At 30.2% G+C, this 19,645-nt stretch overlaps 3 protein-coding genes across 5 annotated transcripts; all 3 read right to left on the reverse strand.

Annotated features, from left to right (window-relative positions):
• Window positions 1-869: 869 nt before the first annotated feature.
• LOC111240682 lies at window positions 870-1,987 on the reverse strand. The gene is made up of 2 exons (XM_022776201.1): window positions 1,420-1,987; window positions 870-1,261 (listed from the first exon to the last, which is right to left on the reverse strand). The coding sequence occupies exons 1-2, from the start codon at window positions 1,510-1,512 to the stop codon at window positions 902-904; spliced, it is 453 nt and encodes a 150-aa protein (XP_022631922.1). The 5' UTR covers window positions 1,513-1,987; the 3' UTR covers window positions 870-901.
• A 1,213-nt stretch (window positions 1,988-3,200) lies between these two features.
• LOC106778465 (angio-associated migratory cell protein-like) lies at window positions 3,201-9,904 on the reverse strand. Of its 2 annotated transcripts, XM_014666431.2 has the most exons (11): window positions 9,755-9,904; window positions 8,759-8,930; window positions 8,509-8,553; window positions 8,117-8,236; window positions 7,826-7,971; window positions 7,529-7,676; window positions 7,348-7,431; window positions 6,843-6,958; window positions 5,902-5,966; window positions 3,785-3,875; window positions 3,201-3,676 (listed from the first exon to the last, which is right to left on the reverse strand). In XM_014666431.2, exons 2-11 carry the CDS (start codon window positions 8,886-8,888, stop codon window positions 3,452-3,454), a joined length of 1,170 nt encoding a protein of 389 aa, XP_014521917.1. In that variant the 5' UTR covers window positions 8,889-8,930; window positions 9,755-9,904; the 3' UTR covers window positions 3,201-3,451. The 2 variants fall into 2 exon arrangements, with proteins under 2 accessions (XP_014521917.1, XP_014521918.2); XM_014666432.2 differs by lacking the exon at window positions 9,755-9,904 and having other exon boundaries at window positions 8,746-8,882.
• A 936-nt stretch (window positions 9,905-10,840) lies between these two features.
• On the reverse strand, window positions 10,841-13,075 carry LOC106778466 (protein ENHANCED DISEASE RESISTANCE 2). Of its 2 annotated transcripts, none has more exons than XM_022776208.1 (3): window positions 12,874-13,075; window positions 11,184-12,474; window positions 10,841-11,070 (listed from the first exon to the last, which is right to left on the reverse strand). In XM_022776208.1, coding segments are annotated over exons 2-3 (1,044 nt in total). In that variant the 5' UTR covers window positions 12,227-12,474; window positions 12,874-13,075; the 3' UTR covers window positions 10,841-11,069. The 2 variants fall into 2 exon arrangements, with proteins under 2 accessions (XP_022631929.1, XP_014521919.1); XM_014666433.2 differs by having other exon boundaries at window positions 11,184-12,121; window positions 12,874-13,074.
• Window positions 13,076-19,645: the final 6,570 nt, after the last annotated feature.

A 19,645-nucleotide genomic window follows, 5' to 3' on the forward strand; every position in this document is an offset into this window, starting at 1 on the left:
AAAAAATATTTTTTTAGTATTATATAAATAAAAATTGTATATTAAAATATTAAAGTGAATAAATTTAATTTTTTTAAAAATAAATTTGAATGAGTTGCACCAAATATAAACTTAAATTTATTAATTTTTTACAAGACATCCAAATAAACCAATAGATATATATAACATTATTTTGATTACTTAATTTTTAAAAATTATTAAAAATAAATATATCAATAATTAAAAATAAGTATTACAAATACTAATAAAATTTGTACTGAATTAAAACTAATTTATCTAAACTAAATACTAATAGTTAGTTGATATTTACGAATTGAATATCGTAATAATTATATTCATTCCATAAAAAACAAATAATTAAACAATCATACTCATTATTTTGTATGTATCAATTAAAAAAAATATGTATTAGTGAATGGATAAATTAGTGTACAACAATTTTTGGAGAATTTTATTTTAGTACACATACAATGTCACAAATTTTGTTGGCAACACTTGAACAACTAGAAACACATCATCCAAAAACTTGATTACGTCCACATAAAAGGTAAGTGGATATTACATATAATACACAAAATTTCATAAAATGAAATATATAATACACAAAAAATTTCTTTGCATTATTCTTTAATTAGAAAATGAAATCCTTATATATTAAAAGTTTGAGAAATGATTATTTCACATGCATAAGTTTGAAAAACACTCACAAAGTTTTCCTTAGTTTCTTTTCACAATTCTTAATTAAAAAAAGCTGGATTTAATTAAATATTTCTTCAGTTTCTTTAATTAAAAATTATTAATTTATACATTAGAATCATCTAATTAACAAAATAAGGGATCACGTGATTTAAAAAAACATCATCAGACATCAAATTTAAGAGTAACATTAGAAACATGATGTTCACATAATGTCATTTTTGTTGATCCATGGAATGAAACATCTAATGGTAACAAGAGCCAGCGAGTGTGACGTCATTCTGATCCTAAAAACTCTTATTTTAAGTCGTCTCTTAGACAGCACCCTACGATGCATGCTCAAAACAACTCCCATGGCTGCTTCGTTAACCTCCTTCACCGATTTCTTCAACTTTTCCTTGAAGCTTCTTCCATTGTTGTTTCTTTCCAAACTCAAATGGTAACTGTTCAGAAACGCTCTTCTCGCCTCACAAAACTCACGACCACGCCTTGACCACCCTCCATGGTCAAGCTGTGGATAGTGTTGTACATCAGGTGATTCATCAGAAGCTGCATCTGGACGAACCTTGGAGTGTCGCATTACAAGAGTACGAAGAAACAATGAGAACCACATGTGTGGGTATGAAGAAACATTAGTAGAAACAAAAGGGTTTATATAGTTAGTAACATATATTTAAGATAAACTTAGTGTAGTGGTTAAACCGTAATGGAAATTAGAGTAACCTGGTTGGTAGCTTGGTTACACCCAAGATGAAGATTAAATTTGCAAATCCTGCTTGAAGTTTGATGCGTATAAACTGTTCTTGAAAATGACATGTTCTTTATTTTGGAGAATGTAAATTTTCGTTGATAACTTTAACTACCTTTGAAAGGCAATGAGATTCACCAAGTTTTGCAGTGTGGTTTTCCTTTCTAGAACGGATAACGTAGGTCAAAAGTTACATGCTATTTTCTTCTGTTTATAATTATGTTTTCAATGTTTGAATTTGATTCAGCATAGCATGTGCATGGAATAAGCAAAAGGACTCTGCAACTTAACCAAATGGCAACAAAATAGTTGAAATTTGGAAAAGCGTGATTCAGATGCTACCAATTAATTCACTCTAGTCAGAAATAGTGGCAATTAGTTTCTCCAAATTCTGTTCATACCACATACATATATATATTATTTATAAATTACAAAAACTATATATATATTAAGGGTTAAGATGAATTTACATGTGGAATTGAAATCCTTTTTCTCAAAAAAGAATGTAAATTCATTTTATATTTTAGTAATGTGTGAAATATGGCATTTTCCTTGAGCAGCAATTTTTTTCTGAGATCTCTAGATGTTAAGTGAATTAAAAAGTTTAGTTAGACGTAATGTAACTTTAAAAAAAGCTTCTTTTTTTTTATCTTTTACATTTTTTTTTCATCTTTTCTTTTCATTTCCATATATTAATTCGTAAATGTTAAGTATAATTTAATTTTATAAAATCAATTTTATAAGATAAAATTTATATATATATTTATATACTATTTATACCGTCTTATCGATTTCTAACAAATTAATGACTAATTTTAGAATTATTATTATTATTATTGTTATAACATATTACATATAGCATTGGCACATTTCAATAGGATCCATTTTAGATTTGAGATCATCCTTGCATGGAGTCAAATGAGGACACAGACTATCAATAGAATGATGACCAAGCACGCCGCTAATCAATAATCTAGAAGTTTTATACTTAGTTGGCATATGCCTGTAAGCAGCATGCTTTTTTGAAGACCAAACTTTGACTGCAACACAATATTTTCATTAAAATTTTCTATTATGAATCAAAAATGGCAAGATAATTTTATTTTCATTAAATTTTAAAAACATTTCATAAGTCTCATTAATTTGAAAAAAAAATTAACAGACACGTATCAAGAATTTTAAATATCAAATATCTAATAATAAAAAACACGATTAAAGTGTTAAAATTATATATATATATATATATATATATATATATATATATATATATATATATATATATATATTATATTTTTGGCCCTGTTGGAATTTGGAGGGAGATTGGTGTTTTAAGCTTCACACAAACCTATCCTTCGGAGCTTATTAAGATCGGCCAAAACCATTGTCTGGGTAAGTCTCTCATAAGGTATTTTCATAAACTCTTCCAAACACTCAACATAAGTCCAACTAAGTTGTTGATAAATAGAACATCATGAAACTAAGTGATTCATGAAATAGATAAATATACTCAACTATAAATATTAGTTTCAATCACTTGATTTCTCAGAACTGTTTTAAAATAAATCTATAAATTTAAAGAGCGAAAGTGATAAAATTAAGAAGATACATCACATTGATATGTGTTGAGGTAGATCCAAAACTAAAACAGGACTTAAATTTGAAATTAAAAAAAAAAAGTGCTACGTTTTATGAAGTGGAACCGATAAGAGGGGTACTAGCAGATATTTAAGGTTGAATAATAACAAGTTCATGGGGCTTTGGCAGAATTAAAACTACTAATCGAAATGTTAACTTGAAAATGTAAAAATCCCTATAAAAACATGTAAATATGATAACATGCAATTCAGGAATGGACATCAAAGCCAATAATATGAAAACGATGTAAAACAACCAACCTTTTTACTTTCAGCATAAAAATAACAATCTGGCTTGGGTACAGTAACACCACACCTCCAAGCCAAGGATATAACATAAAGATTTCCTACGCAATGCTACAACAGGGATTGGTTACCGAAAATTTTCAACCTCAAAAGCACAAGCTGTTCCATCAAGCGAGGCCGAAACAAGGTAATCCCGATTAGCAGANACAGAAAGAGANTGAATGGCATCAGNGTGTCCCTTTAATGTTTTTACACATTCACCAGACCGGCTATCCCACAATCTCACCTTACCATCCACACAACCAGTAGCTACATATGATGCACCGAGCCATGCCAAACATGTCACTCCATCCTGTCCACAAGGCAAAATTCCTTTAAAGCACACGATATAAGCCAGTGTATGGTGCAAACAGACCAATCCAGTCTCTGAATGCACAAACAAAGCAAGATTACAACAAACCTCGTGTTCACAGGTGGCTCGGGGTATTAAATGCTCTATATCCCAGATGATCAATTTTTTATCCATGCTTCCAACTGCGGCCCACGAATCACTATCATACAATTTCAAGGAACAAATTATTGATTACTTATAGCAAATTTAAGAGTACAAACTATTCAAAATTCCACATGTATAAACTATTCATATTTGAGCAAGGTTTGGATCATTTTGCTCTCTCTTATTCCTCGGAAATAAGTAAAATTCTTTCTTGAATTGGTGTTTGTACTGTAACCAAGTAACTTTCACTCTTCTTAATAAACAAACCCTATTATATTATGCGTGTCATCCTGTTATCAACAAGGGCACGTTTGTTTCACAGATCATTGTTTTCCCAATAATCATATTCCTTGGAATATTATACCCAGGAATGATATTCCTATAATCATGTCTGGTTGGTATTTAATAATTTTAAAAAGAAGTATGTTAGAAAATAAATCTTATCCCGAAATTATTGAGAGAATATATTGTTACTATTATAGGTGGTTTGGAGTAATAATGTTACATTATTATAGAATAATTACAATAATAATGTTACATTATTATAGAATATTTATAGGGATAAAATAGCAGAATTATAGATTCTTTCTCTTGTATATATTTCTCATATTTTATTCAAAATTAATAAGACAATTTTTCCCTTATTTTCTTTCTTTGCATGTTCTACTTTGTCTTTGTTGCCGCCCCTAAAAGTCTCCTTTTCAACCTGTGCTTTTATACTTCAATGGGCAATCTCTTGTTTTTGTCTCGCATATGTCCGGTGTTGCCATCCGGCCACCATCTCCGACCACTGTCGCCGGCCACTGACGTCGACCACTTTCGCGGCCATCGTCTCCGCCACTTGTGCCACCGATGCACCAACACCTAGTCCTACCTCTATTGCTTCTGCTATCTTCTCCTCTATTCTGAAGGCCTCCCTTATGTTCAGGGCAGTTAAGTCCCTTGAAGTTTTGTTGCTACTCAGGGCAGTGAAGTCCCTGAAGGTTTGTTGTTGTTTGCCTCTGCAGGACAGTCGTTTCCTGAAGGCCTCCCATATGTTCAGGACAGTTAAGTCCCTTGAAGGTTTGTTACTGTTTAGGGTGATTAAGTCCCTACAGGTTCCAATCGCTGCATGGTAGTGTAGTCCCTGCAGGTCTGTTGTTGTTTGCCTCTGGAGGACAGATATTTCCGGAAGGCTTGTTGCTGTTTAGGACAGTTAAGTCCCTTGAAGTTTTGTTGCTGTTTAGGGTGATTAAGTCCCTACATGTTTGTGGCTATTAGCCTTTTAATTCCAGCCGCTGCAGGATAGTGTAATCCCTGCAAGTCCGTTGCTGTTTTCCCCCGCAGTTTGTTGCTGTAGGCCCTTCATTTGTTCTTGCAATTTGTTGTTGTGGCGAACAGCGGAAATGACGGCGCGCCGATGACACTCTTGAAGACAAATTACATATTTCAAATTGAGTTTATGTATTCCAAGCTTTGCCCATACAATCTGTATGCTCCAGCTTGAGGGGGAGTGTTAGAAAATAAATCTTATCCCAAGATTATTGAGAGAATATATTGTTATTATTATAGGTGATTTGGAGTAATAATGTTACATTATTATAGAATAATTACAATAATAATGTTACATTATTATAGAATATTTATAGGGATAAAATAGCAAGAAGAATTATAGATTCTTTCTCTTGTATATATTTCTCATATTTTATTCAAAATTAATAAGACAATTTTTCTCTTATTTTCTTTCTTTACAAAGTAAAATTCAATTAAAGCATATAAACATAAAAATAAGATAAGAAAGACAGAACGATGTAGTGAAAATAGGTAGTTATTGTGGCGATAACTTCCATCCCATAGCATACCCACTCCCTTCCCACGGGAATAAGCGGTCTAAAATGTGAAGGGGTCATTTTTTTGGATGTAATGTTATCAGAGAATATATTTTCTTAATCATCTAACAAAAGCAGGAATATTTATTCTTATCATCATCATTGTCTTCATCCCTTTCAGAAAACCTCTCCGTCCATTAAAATTTCTATTGTACACATGCGAGATTGCACATATAGATAAAATATGAGAAGTCTCTTAATCGTAAAACATACCTTGGTGAAAACCCAACACACTCGATGGAATCGGAATGAGGAGCAAGGGCATTATTATCAACAACCTGTCAAACAGGAACATGTTTCTTAGAGACAAAATGGGAAGCTAATATAATCTGTAGAATGCAGATACAAACAGACAATTAGCACGGTATAAAGTGGTGAAAGTGTGAGAATTTGCTGTCATAAAACAGGACAAGATAGGCTACAGTATTAAGGAAAAATTCTTAGAAAACTTTGGTTCCTCCATAAAACAAAAAAAATAGTAAAATTGAAGGCCTCCTTAAGAGTCTAGCTAGGTTACAGACTGTCTAGCTGAATTAACTAATTACGCAATTTCCAAACACAAGTCCACCAAGTAACTATTATCCGTGTACATTTGAGCATGACTAAGATAATATCAATATTGACCAATGTATATTGGAGAAAGGATGACAGCTGGTTTGAAGTTAATGTCGAATTAAGCATCAGACTATTCTTGCCAGTGTGAACTTTAAATTAAAACAAAGGTACAATATAGTCCGAAAGTAGTCTTGCTAATCGCTCTATGATCTGATTCCCATACATGTTCACATGCTTGTTCCCTTTAGCTCTTGACAGGAAAGAGGAAATTACAAGACAACAGTAGTCCAACAAAAATTGTTCTTCAGTCAAATATTTATAACTGACATTGGAGGAGGCTCTTATTGTTTGAATAAATGCCAAGATATTTAGCATTAATCAGTTGATTAGATGATGTTACCTCGAATTTCTTTTAAGAAACTATTGCCTCTGACATTTTCAGTAAGATATATAACTTGAAGTCATAAGACACAAAATTTAGTTTGTCAAGACAAGACTTCTTAGAATAATGAGACGTGCCCGAAGGCAAAGACACGAGACAGGACAAATAGACTAAAGAAAACAGTGCAGTGAATATCAAATGCAACGAAAAGACATACTCTTCCTGTGGTAATATTCACAATATGAACAGATCCATCCTTAGAACCAGAAAGTGCGAGAGTTGAAGTTGAATTTATTGTCAAGCATGTTAACCCCTCGGTATGATACGGATGGCCTAGAAAGCAAACTCTAGAATGTTATCAAAAGAAAATAAAGGAAAAAAGAAAGTTCGCAGATGAAAGGAAAATTATTAGATTTTTGTGAAACTATCATGACATGATGTACATCAAGTTTTATCTCATGAATGGTGTCCCTACTTCGTATAAGAAAAATAGATATAATATGCATGTGAAGTTGCTTTTAATTGATTTAAAAAGTTGTTCAAACTACATCCTATCCTTTTTTCTAGTGGAAAATTCAAGAATATGTTTTCAAAATAAAATAACTACAGAGAGTTGCAATACCACAAACTATTTAGACTGGAGGCATGAATAATCGGCAATATGTATTACCGGGGAATAGAAAGCAAACACAATAAACACAAATAAAGATCAATTTACATACCCCGCACAACATGAGTGCTTTCTGCACTTTTTGGATTCCATATTCTCAAGGTTGCATCGTTAGATCCAGTACATATTATTTTCCCTGCGGTATCAAGTAAAAATAAACAGAAGCGTGTAAAATTATATGGCACAAATAACAACAATTAACAAAAATGCACTAAGATGAAGAGAAATACTACCATCAGGAGTAAAATCACCACAGCTTACACTATCACCATGACCAATAAATGTATTAAGTAAGGCAGCATTATCAGTATTCCACATCCAAATGGTAAAATCCTCAGAACCAGCTAAGAGTATATGTCCTCTTGGATGCCAACTAAGCCACTGAAAAGTTTCATGAAATCTAACTTAGCAACTATTTACAACAGGGAAAAACAAGAAAAATAAGGGTGGTTTTTTCTCTACATTTCCAGTTGATATTTTCTTTTACTACTAACTACAAAATAACACCTTGTTTTTACTAACAATCTCACCTCAATGCCCCCTCCAGGACCTTCAAGTTTTTTACCTTCCAAATTTCCTGATACATCCCAGACTTTAATAATTCCATCTAAGCTTCCTGATGCCAAACGCTGTCCATCATAGCTAAAAGCTAAACTAGATACAGATTCTTCATGACCTGCACAAATTTAATAATAAAAAACCATTTGGATATTCAAAAAACTGCAAGTAACATATCTTGACTTTACCAATTATTGTGCAACAGCACTAGTCCTAAATGGAAAGATATCAATCCATGAGTAAACCTGGAGTCATGCAACTACCTGGAAGCTCAAAAGCCCAATCTCCTTGGCCAATCTTCCAGAGAAATCCTCTGTCATCACCACCCCCAGTAGCCACTAGGGTTGCATCAATTGGGCTGGAGGCAACTGAGTACAACTCCCCTATATAAGAATTCAAGAAAACAAAGAAAATACCATAAATTCCCCGGTAATAATACATTGCATACATAAAATACACGACTTCAAAATTTGAAAAAAAAGGAAAATAGTAATAATAATAATGATAATATATTGTTAATAAAACCATTGAGGAACGTCTACTTAGAATCCAGAATTTGACCTCAATCTAATTAAGTCTCAACAGAATCAGGATAGCTATGTATGAAATAGGAAGAAACTATGCATAAACACAAACAAAAAAGTACAAAACTTACCGGTATGAGCCGTGAATTTGTGCACAAAATCACCATCCTCGTCCTCTGAAATGGTTCAGAAGAATATCATTATCAAATATATCATCACATAGAAAAACAATACATCTAAATTCTGACACAATGAAGGTATAACAAAGAAAATAACAGTCGAAAATTTTCACATAATAGAGAAATAATACACAAGACATGCCACATAGAACCCTACTAATATTGAAATTAAGGATCAGAAGGTTTTACCGCAATTCCCTACCAAGTTCAGAATCATCATCAGCGTCAGGAAGATCTTCATTATCCATTTCAACTTCATGGATAATGTCGGCCTCGTCAATGAAAGATGGTTCGTTATCGTCTTCATCATCAAGAAGAGGTGGAGAACTCATTGTGTTTTCTCAATTGTCAATGAAATATTTTCGATACTCAACCTGAGAAAAATTAATCATTATCATATAGCTTCTTTCTTTATCCAACCAAAATTAAATGCATCATGAATTTCTTTCACGTAACAACTCGCAACTTGAACATCTAAGAGTGTAGATAGAATTAAATTTACTCAAGAAATATCTAGATTATCCAGAGAAACTGGACCACTTACTGCATTGAACAGCACCGCTTTCAAAGTAATGACAAAGTTTATTATTGTTTTATACCAACCCAATTCCTTACTTATGCTCGTTCTGTTTTTTAATTCTGTTGCACTTCTAGAAAACCAACCTAATACATCCTGTATCATCCCGGTTGCTCAGGTCCGACCGGAAGGTTGGACCCGAATCTGAAAAAAGAAATATAACACCTCCGGAGACCGACCCTATACTGAAGTTTGTTTCAGAAATGAATAAAGCGGCCATGAATCGACCCAAACACATGTGGTACCTTGAAGATACAACAAAGTTATTGGGTTCAAGACTCTTAGGAAGTTTTGTATAACAGATTACCATAATTTAGTTAATATTATAGTAAAAGATACCATTCCCTTTATCTTCTAGTTATTTTATTATCTCTTGGGGTTTAGAAATATATAATTTAAAGTGGTTACAAATAATAGGTACTTGGATTTTCGTACCTAAAATACTGTTAACTTTGAATCAAACACACAGAATTATACTGTCCGTGACAATAGCTCCATAATTTACGAGCTGTTTTAAGAGGATCCAAGCATGCATAGAAATAAGTAGCAAGCAGAGAGGTATTGGAAAGAGAAACAGAAGGAGGAAGAAGGCAAGGAAGGATTGAAAACGAAGTAACGCACCTGCGAGAGGTTGATCAGAACCAAACTGACGGATTCCGGCGGAGGTTGAAAAGAGGAGCTAAAGAGGGAAGTTTGTGTCGGTTAGGGATTGATTGCGGCGATTGAAGGACTGCTTCGGTGGGAAAAAAAAAAAGATAAATGGTTGAAATATGTTTTTAATGCGGGATTAAATAATACTTAGGTCAAGCAATAATGTTTTAATCAATAAATAATCACTTAATTAGTGTGTAATTAATTATCATCATATTATAGTATTCTTTCTTTATTATATTATGATGAAATCAATTTAAATAAATCTTTGTAATATTTTTTTACTGTTTATTTTATCTCAAGAAAAAGGTTAAATAACCGGTTGAAATTTGTATCGTTGCAATTAAGAAAATCGTAACAATAATTTTCAAATACCTAGAAAATTACTCTAAACTTCTGATGTAGGGTTGTTTGTTTGGTCCTATTTTTCTTTGGAATAAACTACACAATTTTTTTTAGTACAAACAATAAAAATCTCAATGTGATTAAGAAGGTAATAATTTTTTGTGGTCACTTAATTATGAATAAATTCATTAGGCTAACTGAACATCTAAATCACACTATTAATTATCTGTTTAACTGGACATTCTCATTCAACAAATAAATAATGGTGTTATCATTTTTTTTTACACCTCAAAATATTTCATCTTACACTTCCAATTTTCAAAAATAATTTTAAAGATTATGTTTCTTTTTAACATCCCAAACCTTCAATTTTCAAAAGTAATTTTGAAAATTAAGGATTTCAAAATCTGTTTAAATTTTGATTTTCAAATTTTTTTTCTTAACAAATTTCGAAATCTGTTTAATTTTTTTTTCTTTTACCAATTTTTAAATCGGTTAAAACTTTTGAAAAATTCTTTAATAAAATTCAAAATTTATTGAATATTTTTTTTAACAGATTTTTAAATTCATTAAACACAAAAAATATGATATAGGGTTTTCTGAATTGCAAATACTAGTTTTGGAATTTTAAAAAAAAAAATCAAAAGTGAAGTGTGAAATAAGTGGAAATACAGTGAAAAACAACCAAAATTTGAAGCAATTCTATTCAGATAATCCATCAACTATAAACAGTAGATTTTACTTTAAGAGATATACATAACAGTCCAGCTAAAAAAATGTAGCCACTCTTAAGGTTTCTAAGTTTCTGTAGTATTACAAAATACTGACACAGGAAAGAATCAAGTAATACAACAGATGCTATGAACTGAATAATAAAAAAATGGCTAAAAGAATAATCATCTCAAATGGAACTCCACACCCTTTCAATTCCTCCAATATATCTGCAGACAAAATCATTGGACATTAAACCCAAATGAGAAACCAAACATACGAGGATGTATGTTTTTAAAGTAATATCAAAATGGTTATCAAATCACAAACACATGAAACTCACCAGTTTTTGACTTCAGTTGGATTATCGTTGTGATCTGCTACAATTTTAGCATGTTGTGAATCAGAAGAAGAACCATCTTCTTGAGGACCTGAATGAAGAATATGGGAAAAGCCCTGTCCAATTGACTTCCACAATCTAGTAGGTAAAGATGTTTGTACATCGTCACAGTTCACAACAGATGATGGTTCAACTGATCTAGCTGAAGCAGGATCAAGATCAGAAAATCTGAATGCACCTAAAATTTTTTCAGGAAGCTCTGATTCATCTTGGCTCTCAATAAGAAAAGCCAAGTCAACAGTCAGAGTTGAGATATAACCAAATGCCAAATGAACTATTGCACTTGCAACCATGGAAGACCCTATATCAATATCTACTTCAATGAAATTCTCTCCTGTGCAATATTTACAGGAAAGGGCACGCCCAATCACACAAATAGCCTGTTCTCCAACAGCTTTTCTAACAATCCAAGGACCTTTTACAATGTTGGCAATCAGCTTTAGTCTTGAGTTTCTGAATGCATTGTCACCCTTCAAAAATTTCTCCACTAGGGAATCCTCAAGAACTCTCTCTTTGGTTGTAAAATAAGCAATGGCACTATAGTTATCCTTGTTTGGAACTTGAATATTGAAGGCCCATACAAAGGGTTTTTCAGCTGCTGAAAACTCATCATCAATGACCTTCCTAACTCTACTATTTGGATCGTTTAATATCTCCCCAATTTTCACAGAACTTTTAATCCAATCAAAACCAAGAGGCTTCAGCAGATAATCACCAGCAGGAATCTTAACCCTTGTCTTAAAATACTCAGGGCCTCTGACCATGAATACATCACCAGGAGGTGTAGCCCAACCGTTTGAACAATTGTCTGGCTCAAGAAGTGGAACGGCCCCTTCAGATATTATCCTATCTATCCATTCAACGCTGGCCATAAATGGGTGCTGCTTCCCCAGTAATAACAATATTAGCTTGCTTATAGTAATGAAACTAAAATGGAAAAAACTTTCTTTACCAATACGATTGCAAGATAAACAAGAATGTTGCATGCAGTAATCCTAAGCTCATCCCAACTCCAAAATTTACAAGCTTTGCTGAATATAGACAGAATTTGTCTCTAAGCAAAGAGTATATCCCTAACTCCCAGTCCCAATAACTTATTGTCAGTAAATTTCATTGACGGAACTCCTATAGGGTTTTAAAGCTTAAACCGTGATCATAGACTTCCTTTGAATTCTGCTAGCACAAACGCGCAACAGAACCAGATGAACAGCAATAATTCATAGACCTTTTCTACCTATGTAAGATACAACCTTAGTGTCAATTAGCAGCCAACTACAATGCCAAGAGCCAATAACCCATACATGAAGAAGGAATTGTACCATCAGTTGAAAATATTGCACTAACGATAAACCAAATTTGGAAATTATAAGATGGTTACAGTAGTCTCATAACTGAATACAATCTGAAAAGAACTCAACTTTACTTTAGGAAACATTTAAACCAAAACCTTAGAATATTAGGAGGCAAAACATTGGAGAGTACAAGAAATTGCTGGTTAAACAATTCCAGGAAACAAGGTCTAGAAAAATTGAAGTAGAGCGAGAGGAGCAAATTGTAAAGAGTGACGAAGGAAATAGCATTAACAGTCAATTCAGAAATGAGAAGTAAACAAAGATAGATAAAGATGAAATACCTGTGTCTTTGTGTGAAGTGATCAGAGAAATTAAAAGGGTAGGTAGAAGAAAACAGCACAATCCTCTTGTAGAAGTTGAATTGAGGAAGAACTGAAATCAAAGGTTTGTTTGTTTTGGGAGAAACAGATGAAAAGGTTTTCGTGTTGGAAAACACAACCGACAAACAAAAGGGCGAAGAACTCGAACTTTACAATCCACGTCATCCGCTATCCATGCATTATATATTTTTATGGTTAATGAAGTGCATTATTCGTTAAATTAATTAACTACTTATCTGACTTTTATAAATTAATTTGAATAATAGAAGATAAGAAATATTATACGAATTTCTTTTAGAAATTTTATAACTTAAATTGCTATCTACAAGTTATTCTATTAATAGATAATTTATAATATATTTAGTTTATCATCTTAAGTTTCTTTTAGTTTAATTATAATTTTATAGAAACATTTCTTTTCCTTTATATTTTTAAAATTTAATAACCATTCAATCATTTTTTTCAAAGATACAAAGTATAATTATTTATCAATATGCTTTATATTTAAAAAAAATGAAAACTTTACTTATGAAAAAATATATATTTAACTATGTCGTTTTATGTTTATTAACTAGTGTATATTAGATAGGAGTTCAGTTTCTTTATTGTCACAATGAATATGAGAGGTTTGGATTTTAATAATGTATAATTTAATTGGGTTAATAAAAAATTGTTGATGAAATTAGCTTCTTTTAATTATTGATTATACATTAGATATTGCAAAAAGCTCATCATACAAACATAACAAAAAAAAACATTAACTTAATTGAATCATACAAACAACTAATCATGAATTGTCTCAATATATAGTAAAATTTATGTGAAATTTTGGGATGATGCAACATCTAAATAAATCTAACTAGGTTCTAATTATTAAGTTGATGTAATATTATAGTTATCTTGAAATAAAATAAAATTTGTTAGTAACTTTAATAAAATAATTTGTTGTAAGTTATTGTTACATTTATAACAAGTTATTCTTAAAAGTCTTAACATAATTACTTATATTGTTGAATTTTTCAGTTTAGTAGCAATGTTAATGGACTCTATTACAATCAATCATTGCATCACTTTCATGTCTTGTTCACCTTTATAATATTTTTTTTTTCAAAAAAAGCTTGATATACTAGCAAAATAACATATTAATGAACAATGACAACACAACATTCCTTATTATTTACATTTTCTATAACTAAAATGTCCACTCTTTCATTCTCTACTATGAAAATGTCTATTTTTCTTTTTCTTAATATTACTTGTATTACTCATTAAATATAAAAATCAATCTCAATTATCTTATTAGACAAGAAAAATATACTTTGAAAAACAATAACCAAAAACAATAACCAAAAACAATTATAATGTCAAATTATAATCAGACTAAAATTGAACACTAACATTAAAATTCAAATCCCCTAAACCATGGACTCATCACATTCATAAAGTTTCAATAACCAAGTAAAACTAAAATTGCAGAGTTTTGAGGACTCCTCAAAGTAAAACTAACTTGGAACTAAAATTGAACAGCCCTCTAAAATAGGAAAGTTGCAGAGTCCTCTAAAATATCACTCTCTAAAGGACTGAACACTACAAAAAAAAGTTTGAACTAAAATTGCAGAGTCCTCCTTAAAGGACTCTTCCAAAAATAGGCGTATGCCACTTAGTGAAACAAACACACGGTATTCTTTAGTAAAAGGCGAAAGAATAGTTCGCTATGTGTTTATCTCATGGCTCCGTGAGAAACATATGAGAACATTTTCATGTTATATAACGATCATGTATAGCTTTATACACTATCACAGTCGATGTGGACTTTGGTAAGAAATGTTTGCTTAGTCATGATATAATTCAATTTTATTTGATTTTTATATATCATCATTTCATATGTTTTAATAGGCGTTAGTATAATTTTTCAGTTTCTATTATTATAAAACAATTTAACATCCTTTTAAAAGATTACAAACATCTCTAACAAAAATACTATTGAATATTTTGTAAAGAAACTTTATCCAACATAAATATGTTAACTATTTTTTTTTTCATAACTTTCATGTTTTCTAATTTTAATTTTCCCATTGTTAAATATTTTCAGCATCTATTGGTACTAAATAATTAAACACCATTTTAAAAGACTCATTATAAAGAAAAATCATCAAACACACAAACATATTACAAATTATTTTTTATAGTTAGTATATTTTGTAATTTTAACTCTTCCTCCAAATATATTACATATATTTTCAGTTTCTATCAGTTGTAAAACTTAACAAATAATACATTGCCATTTAAATGAATGAGAATAATGATAATTAAACCCTGCTATAAAATTACTTTTAAACTAAGATTCATAGGACTTGCCTCTAAGGGAGTCCTTCCAGAAATTCTCGTAGGCCCAGGATGAACCAAGGCCTAAGAGGGGGTTTGGAAATAGTTTTCAACCAGCAATAGACGCGCCTCGGTTAGAACCTCACTAGCTGCGTCATTGCCCCAAGCGCAAAGATAGTTTATCCTGTCTTGTGTTAAGGTATTTATTAGCATTCGCCAATCTCAACAAATACTTATATCCTATGTGGGACTTAGGAACTAAGTAAGAAGAAGAGATTTTAATATCAATTAATTCATAATTCATGACTGAGAGGACTAGAGAAGACCTACTCAAGGTTTTTCAGATCTTTGATTATATTATATTATTTATATATGTAGCAACACACTAGTGTGTGCATTGGGAAATTGGAAACCCATCTACCAATGTTTGTTTTCATATATTTTTCTTGTTTATTTAGGCAGATATCTAATGTCTTGCTTGATGCCAAATTTAACTAATACTCATAAAATATGCTAATTTCAGGACAGAATATGTTATATAGTACAAATACATTAGGTTTTATTTACATTAGGTTTTATTTATTTGAGTGGATTTGAAAGAGAGTAATTGATTGGATTTGAAAGAATTTAAAGATATTTTTTTTATATAGTTTATTTGAGTGAATTTGGAGATAAACGAGAGTGAATTTTGGAGTAAAATTTGTAAAAATTAATATAAAATTTAATTTATAAGACAGATTAAAAAAATTTACTTCCAAAATAGATGTTAGTGATTATGTATCACAGTCATGCATCAATATGTTTATTAGACACCAACTATTGTCAACTACTTTCTATATAGATATATGTTTGTAAAAAATACTCTATTACTTAAATTAGGTACATGTGAGTTAATAAAAACAATAATTGAATGTGGGATATTTATCTTGTGAACAGGGTATTAACATATTTGTGAATTATACTCTATCTTTATTAGCTTTAGTAAAAGTGTTCAATTCTAACTCAAATCTAAATCTGCGATGAATTAGATTATCTCAGGATTGACATCAATAATTCAACTTTACACTTCTAATTTAGAGGTTTAAATTAAGTTAGTGTTCACTTTAGTCTCCACTTTTAAAAATGTCAACCTTTGGTCCCTAAGTTATAAAAAATGTATCAAATCAGTCCTAACTGTTAACGAAATCAATGAAATATGTACCAAGTTGCCATCCAAATATGGAGATTTTACAACCTTCAAAAAACCCACAAGTATAAAAGAATATAGATGAGACTGATTTGATACATATTTCATTGATTTCGTTAACAGTTAGGACTGATTTGATACATTTTATATAACTTAGGAACCAAAGGTTAACATTTTTAAAAGCGGAGACTAAACTGAACACCAGCTTATGACTTAGGAAAAAAAAAGATTTAAACCTGTAATTTAATAAATCAATGTATTAGATAAAACATTAACCAATTTATAAGTTAGTTCTTATAAATATAACTTAAATATTTTAGTAACCCTAATGCTTTTTTATAAAAAATTAATTGAATTTAATAAAATTTATGTAATTATTTTTATAAATTTAAATATAACTTATAAGAAATATTAACTGTATGTTTTGTTAAATTTAATTATTAAAATTAGAACAATATATGTCATTCTTTTTAGACTAGGGGACTATTGTTTATTTACTTTAAAAAAGTAATTGATTTATATGATATATATATATATATATATATATATATATATATATATATATATATATATATATATATATATATCTGTGTGTGTGTGTGAGAGAGAGATCCAATGATATACCCTTCCAAATCATACTTTTTTAAATATGTTTTAAAATGGTTTTAATTTGAAATTTTCAATATACGATAATTAGTTGTGAGTTAATTTTAGTAAATTAAAAAAAAAAACAGTTGAGAATAATAAGAAGGAATTAATAGAAAGTATAAAATAACCATTAATGTTAATTTGTCAATAGTTATGCTTATATATATTTATAAAATTTTAATAGCGGTATATTATTAATTTCCTATCATAAGTCTCAAATTTTAAATGATTTTTGTTGTTATTTATAAAGTAAGGACTCATAATATATATTTTTACATTCATTTATATTTTCTATTAGATACTTCTTTACATTTTTCGGTTTTTATTCTGATATGTTTTTACTTTGTTTCCAAGTAGTTTCTCAGATGTGTTAGGTATAAGACACTGTCAGTGTTTGAGACGAGATGTGACTTCTAAAACACTCTCATGCTCAAAGTTTAGGTATACGTCTTAAATGATAATAGAAATTATAATAGATGCAGATATTTAGATATTTATATCAGGAATAATGTTATTTATAACAAATTTGATAATTATGCTTTTTTTTTTTATTTTCTTTAGTCAAAATACTTAATTAATTTTTGTAAGTGTTACACTGTATTAATCGAGATGTTCTCGTATGTAGTTAAAAAAATATTAAAGACAATTTTTTTATAAACGAAACTAAGTAGTTGTTATAATATTGAATTCATGCAGTTAAAAAAAATATTAAAGAAAAGTTTTTTATATATATAAACTAAATTAAGTAGTTGTTATAATATTGAAGAATTATCCAATTGAAACTTAATAAAACAAAGGGAAGAGATTAGGTGAGAATTTAGAACTTATTCATTTGAGTGTATTTGAATAAGGAAAATGATATTTTAACACTATTTTTTGACACTATTTTGACATTGTACACGTGTCAAAATGTGGTTGGACGATTTCAAATTAAAAAACAAACTTTGGTTTTTCTCTTCCAAATATACCTCTGTCTCAACTTTTTTAATTTGAAATCGTCCAATCATATTTTGACACGTGTGCAGTGTCAAAATGATGTCAAAAAATGGTTTTAAAATATCAGTTTCCTTTGAATAAGATCTTAAGACCGAGGTAATTGTATTTTTTTTATTCTTTTTTTTTTAAATTTTACCACATTTGATAAACTTTATTTAGTAATAAAATGAAGGGTAATGAAACTTCGACACCCGTCACAAATTTTTTATACCGCCACGTGTCACATTCTGGGTGATCCATGTGGTTTAAAAAATAAAATAACAGAATGATGTGAACAGAACTGGGATCAATGTACAAATAAGTGGATAATTTAGGTTAACTTTTAGCACGAGGAGGGCATCTTTGAATCTGCCACTTGTTTTGAACTCCAGAGTTTATTTTTAACCAATTTATTGAATAAAATTCATTAATTATCATTTTAGAATACATTTAAATCGAAGTCCATCTTGAAGGAATCATTTTTCTTTAAAGTGATGATGCAGAAAGGAAAGTAGTAACAATGTACAAATAACGGGATAGTTTAGGCTAACTTTTAGCACCAAGAGGACATTTTTGAATCTGTCACTTGTTTTGAACTCCATAGTGAATCCACGTCATTCTGTCATTTTATTTTTTAAAACACATGGACCACCTAGAATGTGACACGTGATGGTGTAAAAAATTTGTTGGGTGTCAAAATATCATTACCCTAAAATGAATAAGTAAAGGAAAATGATATTTTAACACCAATTTTTTGACACCATTTTGACAGTGCACACGTGTCAAAATGCAGTGTCAAAATGTGGTTGGACGATTTCCAATTATAAAAAAACTTTGATTTTTCTCTTCCAAATATGTCCTTGCTTCAGCTTTTCTTAATTTAAAATCGTTTAACCACATTTTGACACGTGAGCAGTATCAAAATGGTGTAAAAAATTGGTATTAAGATATCATTTTTCATAAGTAAAACAACAAATCATACATGTAATTTAAAAGATATTCTTTCGCTATATACATAAAAGACATACATAAATCATAAATACATTGGTAATGATAGTTTGGATATACTTCATTCATTTCACAAAATATTTTAGGAGAAAATTAGTCATAAAGAAAATCAACTTGGGTGTTTGTAAAGAGAGTGAATTTGTGTATTTGTAAAGGGTAATATGAAATAAGTGTAAAAAATTTCTGTTTATAAAAGTATGGTTAGTCTAATTACATAATAAAGAATGAAAGAACTCAGTTTTTACCTTCTCATCGTGGTTGGTAAATTAAGATAAAGAAAACAAAGCACTGGTGACTCTGCAGGTTTGCAGAAGTAGTCTCGATGTTCCTGTTAACTGTAGAAGAACACTACACGTTTCTGTTTGATCATAGCATTGGTCACTATCACCACAGCATCATTCATAAATTCATAAATTCATATCCTTACGGTTATGTTATTTTGTTTTTCATTCAGGATTCGGCACACACGACATTTCGGAATGAACTACCACAACACTTTTCACCAATCAATTGTTGTTTTCCAAAATGCGAACATCGTGGACAACGAAAGACAACCTACTCCAAACCATAAACCCCATCATTAACAATGCA

The sequence above is a fragment of the Vigna radiata genome, unplaced genomic scaffold, assembly GCF_000741045.1.
Source record: "Vigna radiata var. radiata cultivar VC1973A unplaced genomic scaffold, Vradiata_ver6 scaffold_332, whole genome shotgun sequence".
NCBI lineage: Eukaryota > Viridiplantae > Streptophyta > Magnoliopsida > Fabales > Fabaceae > Vigna > Vigna radiata.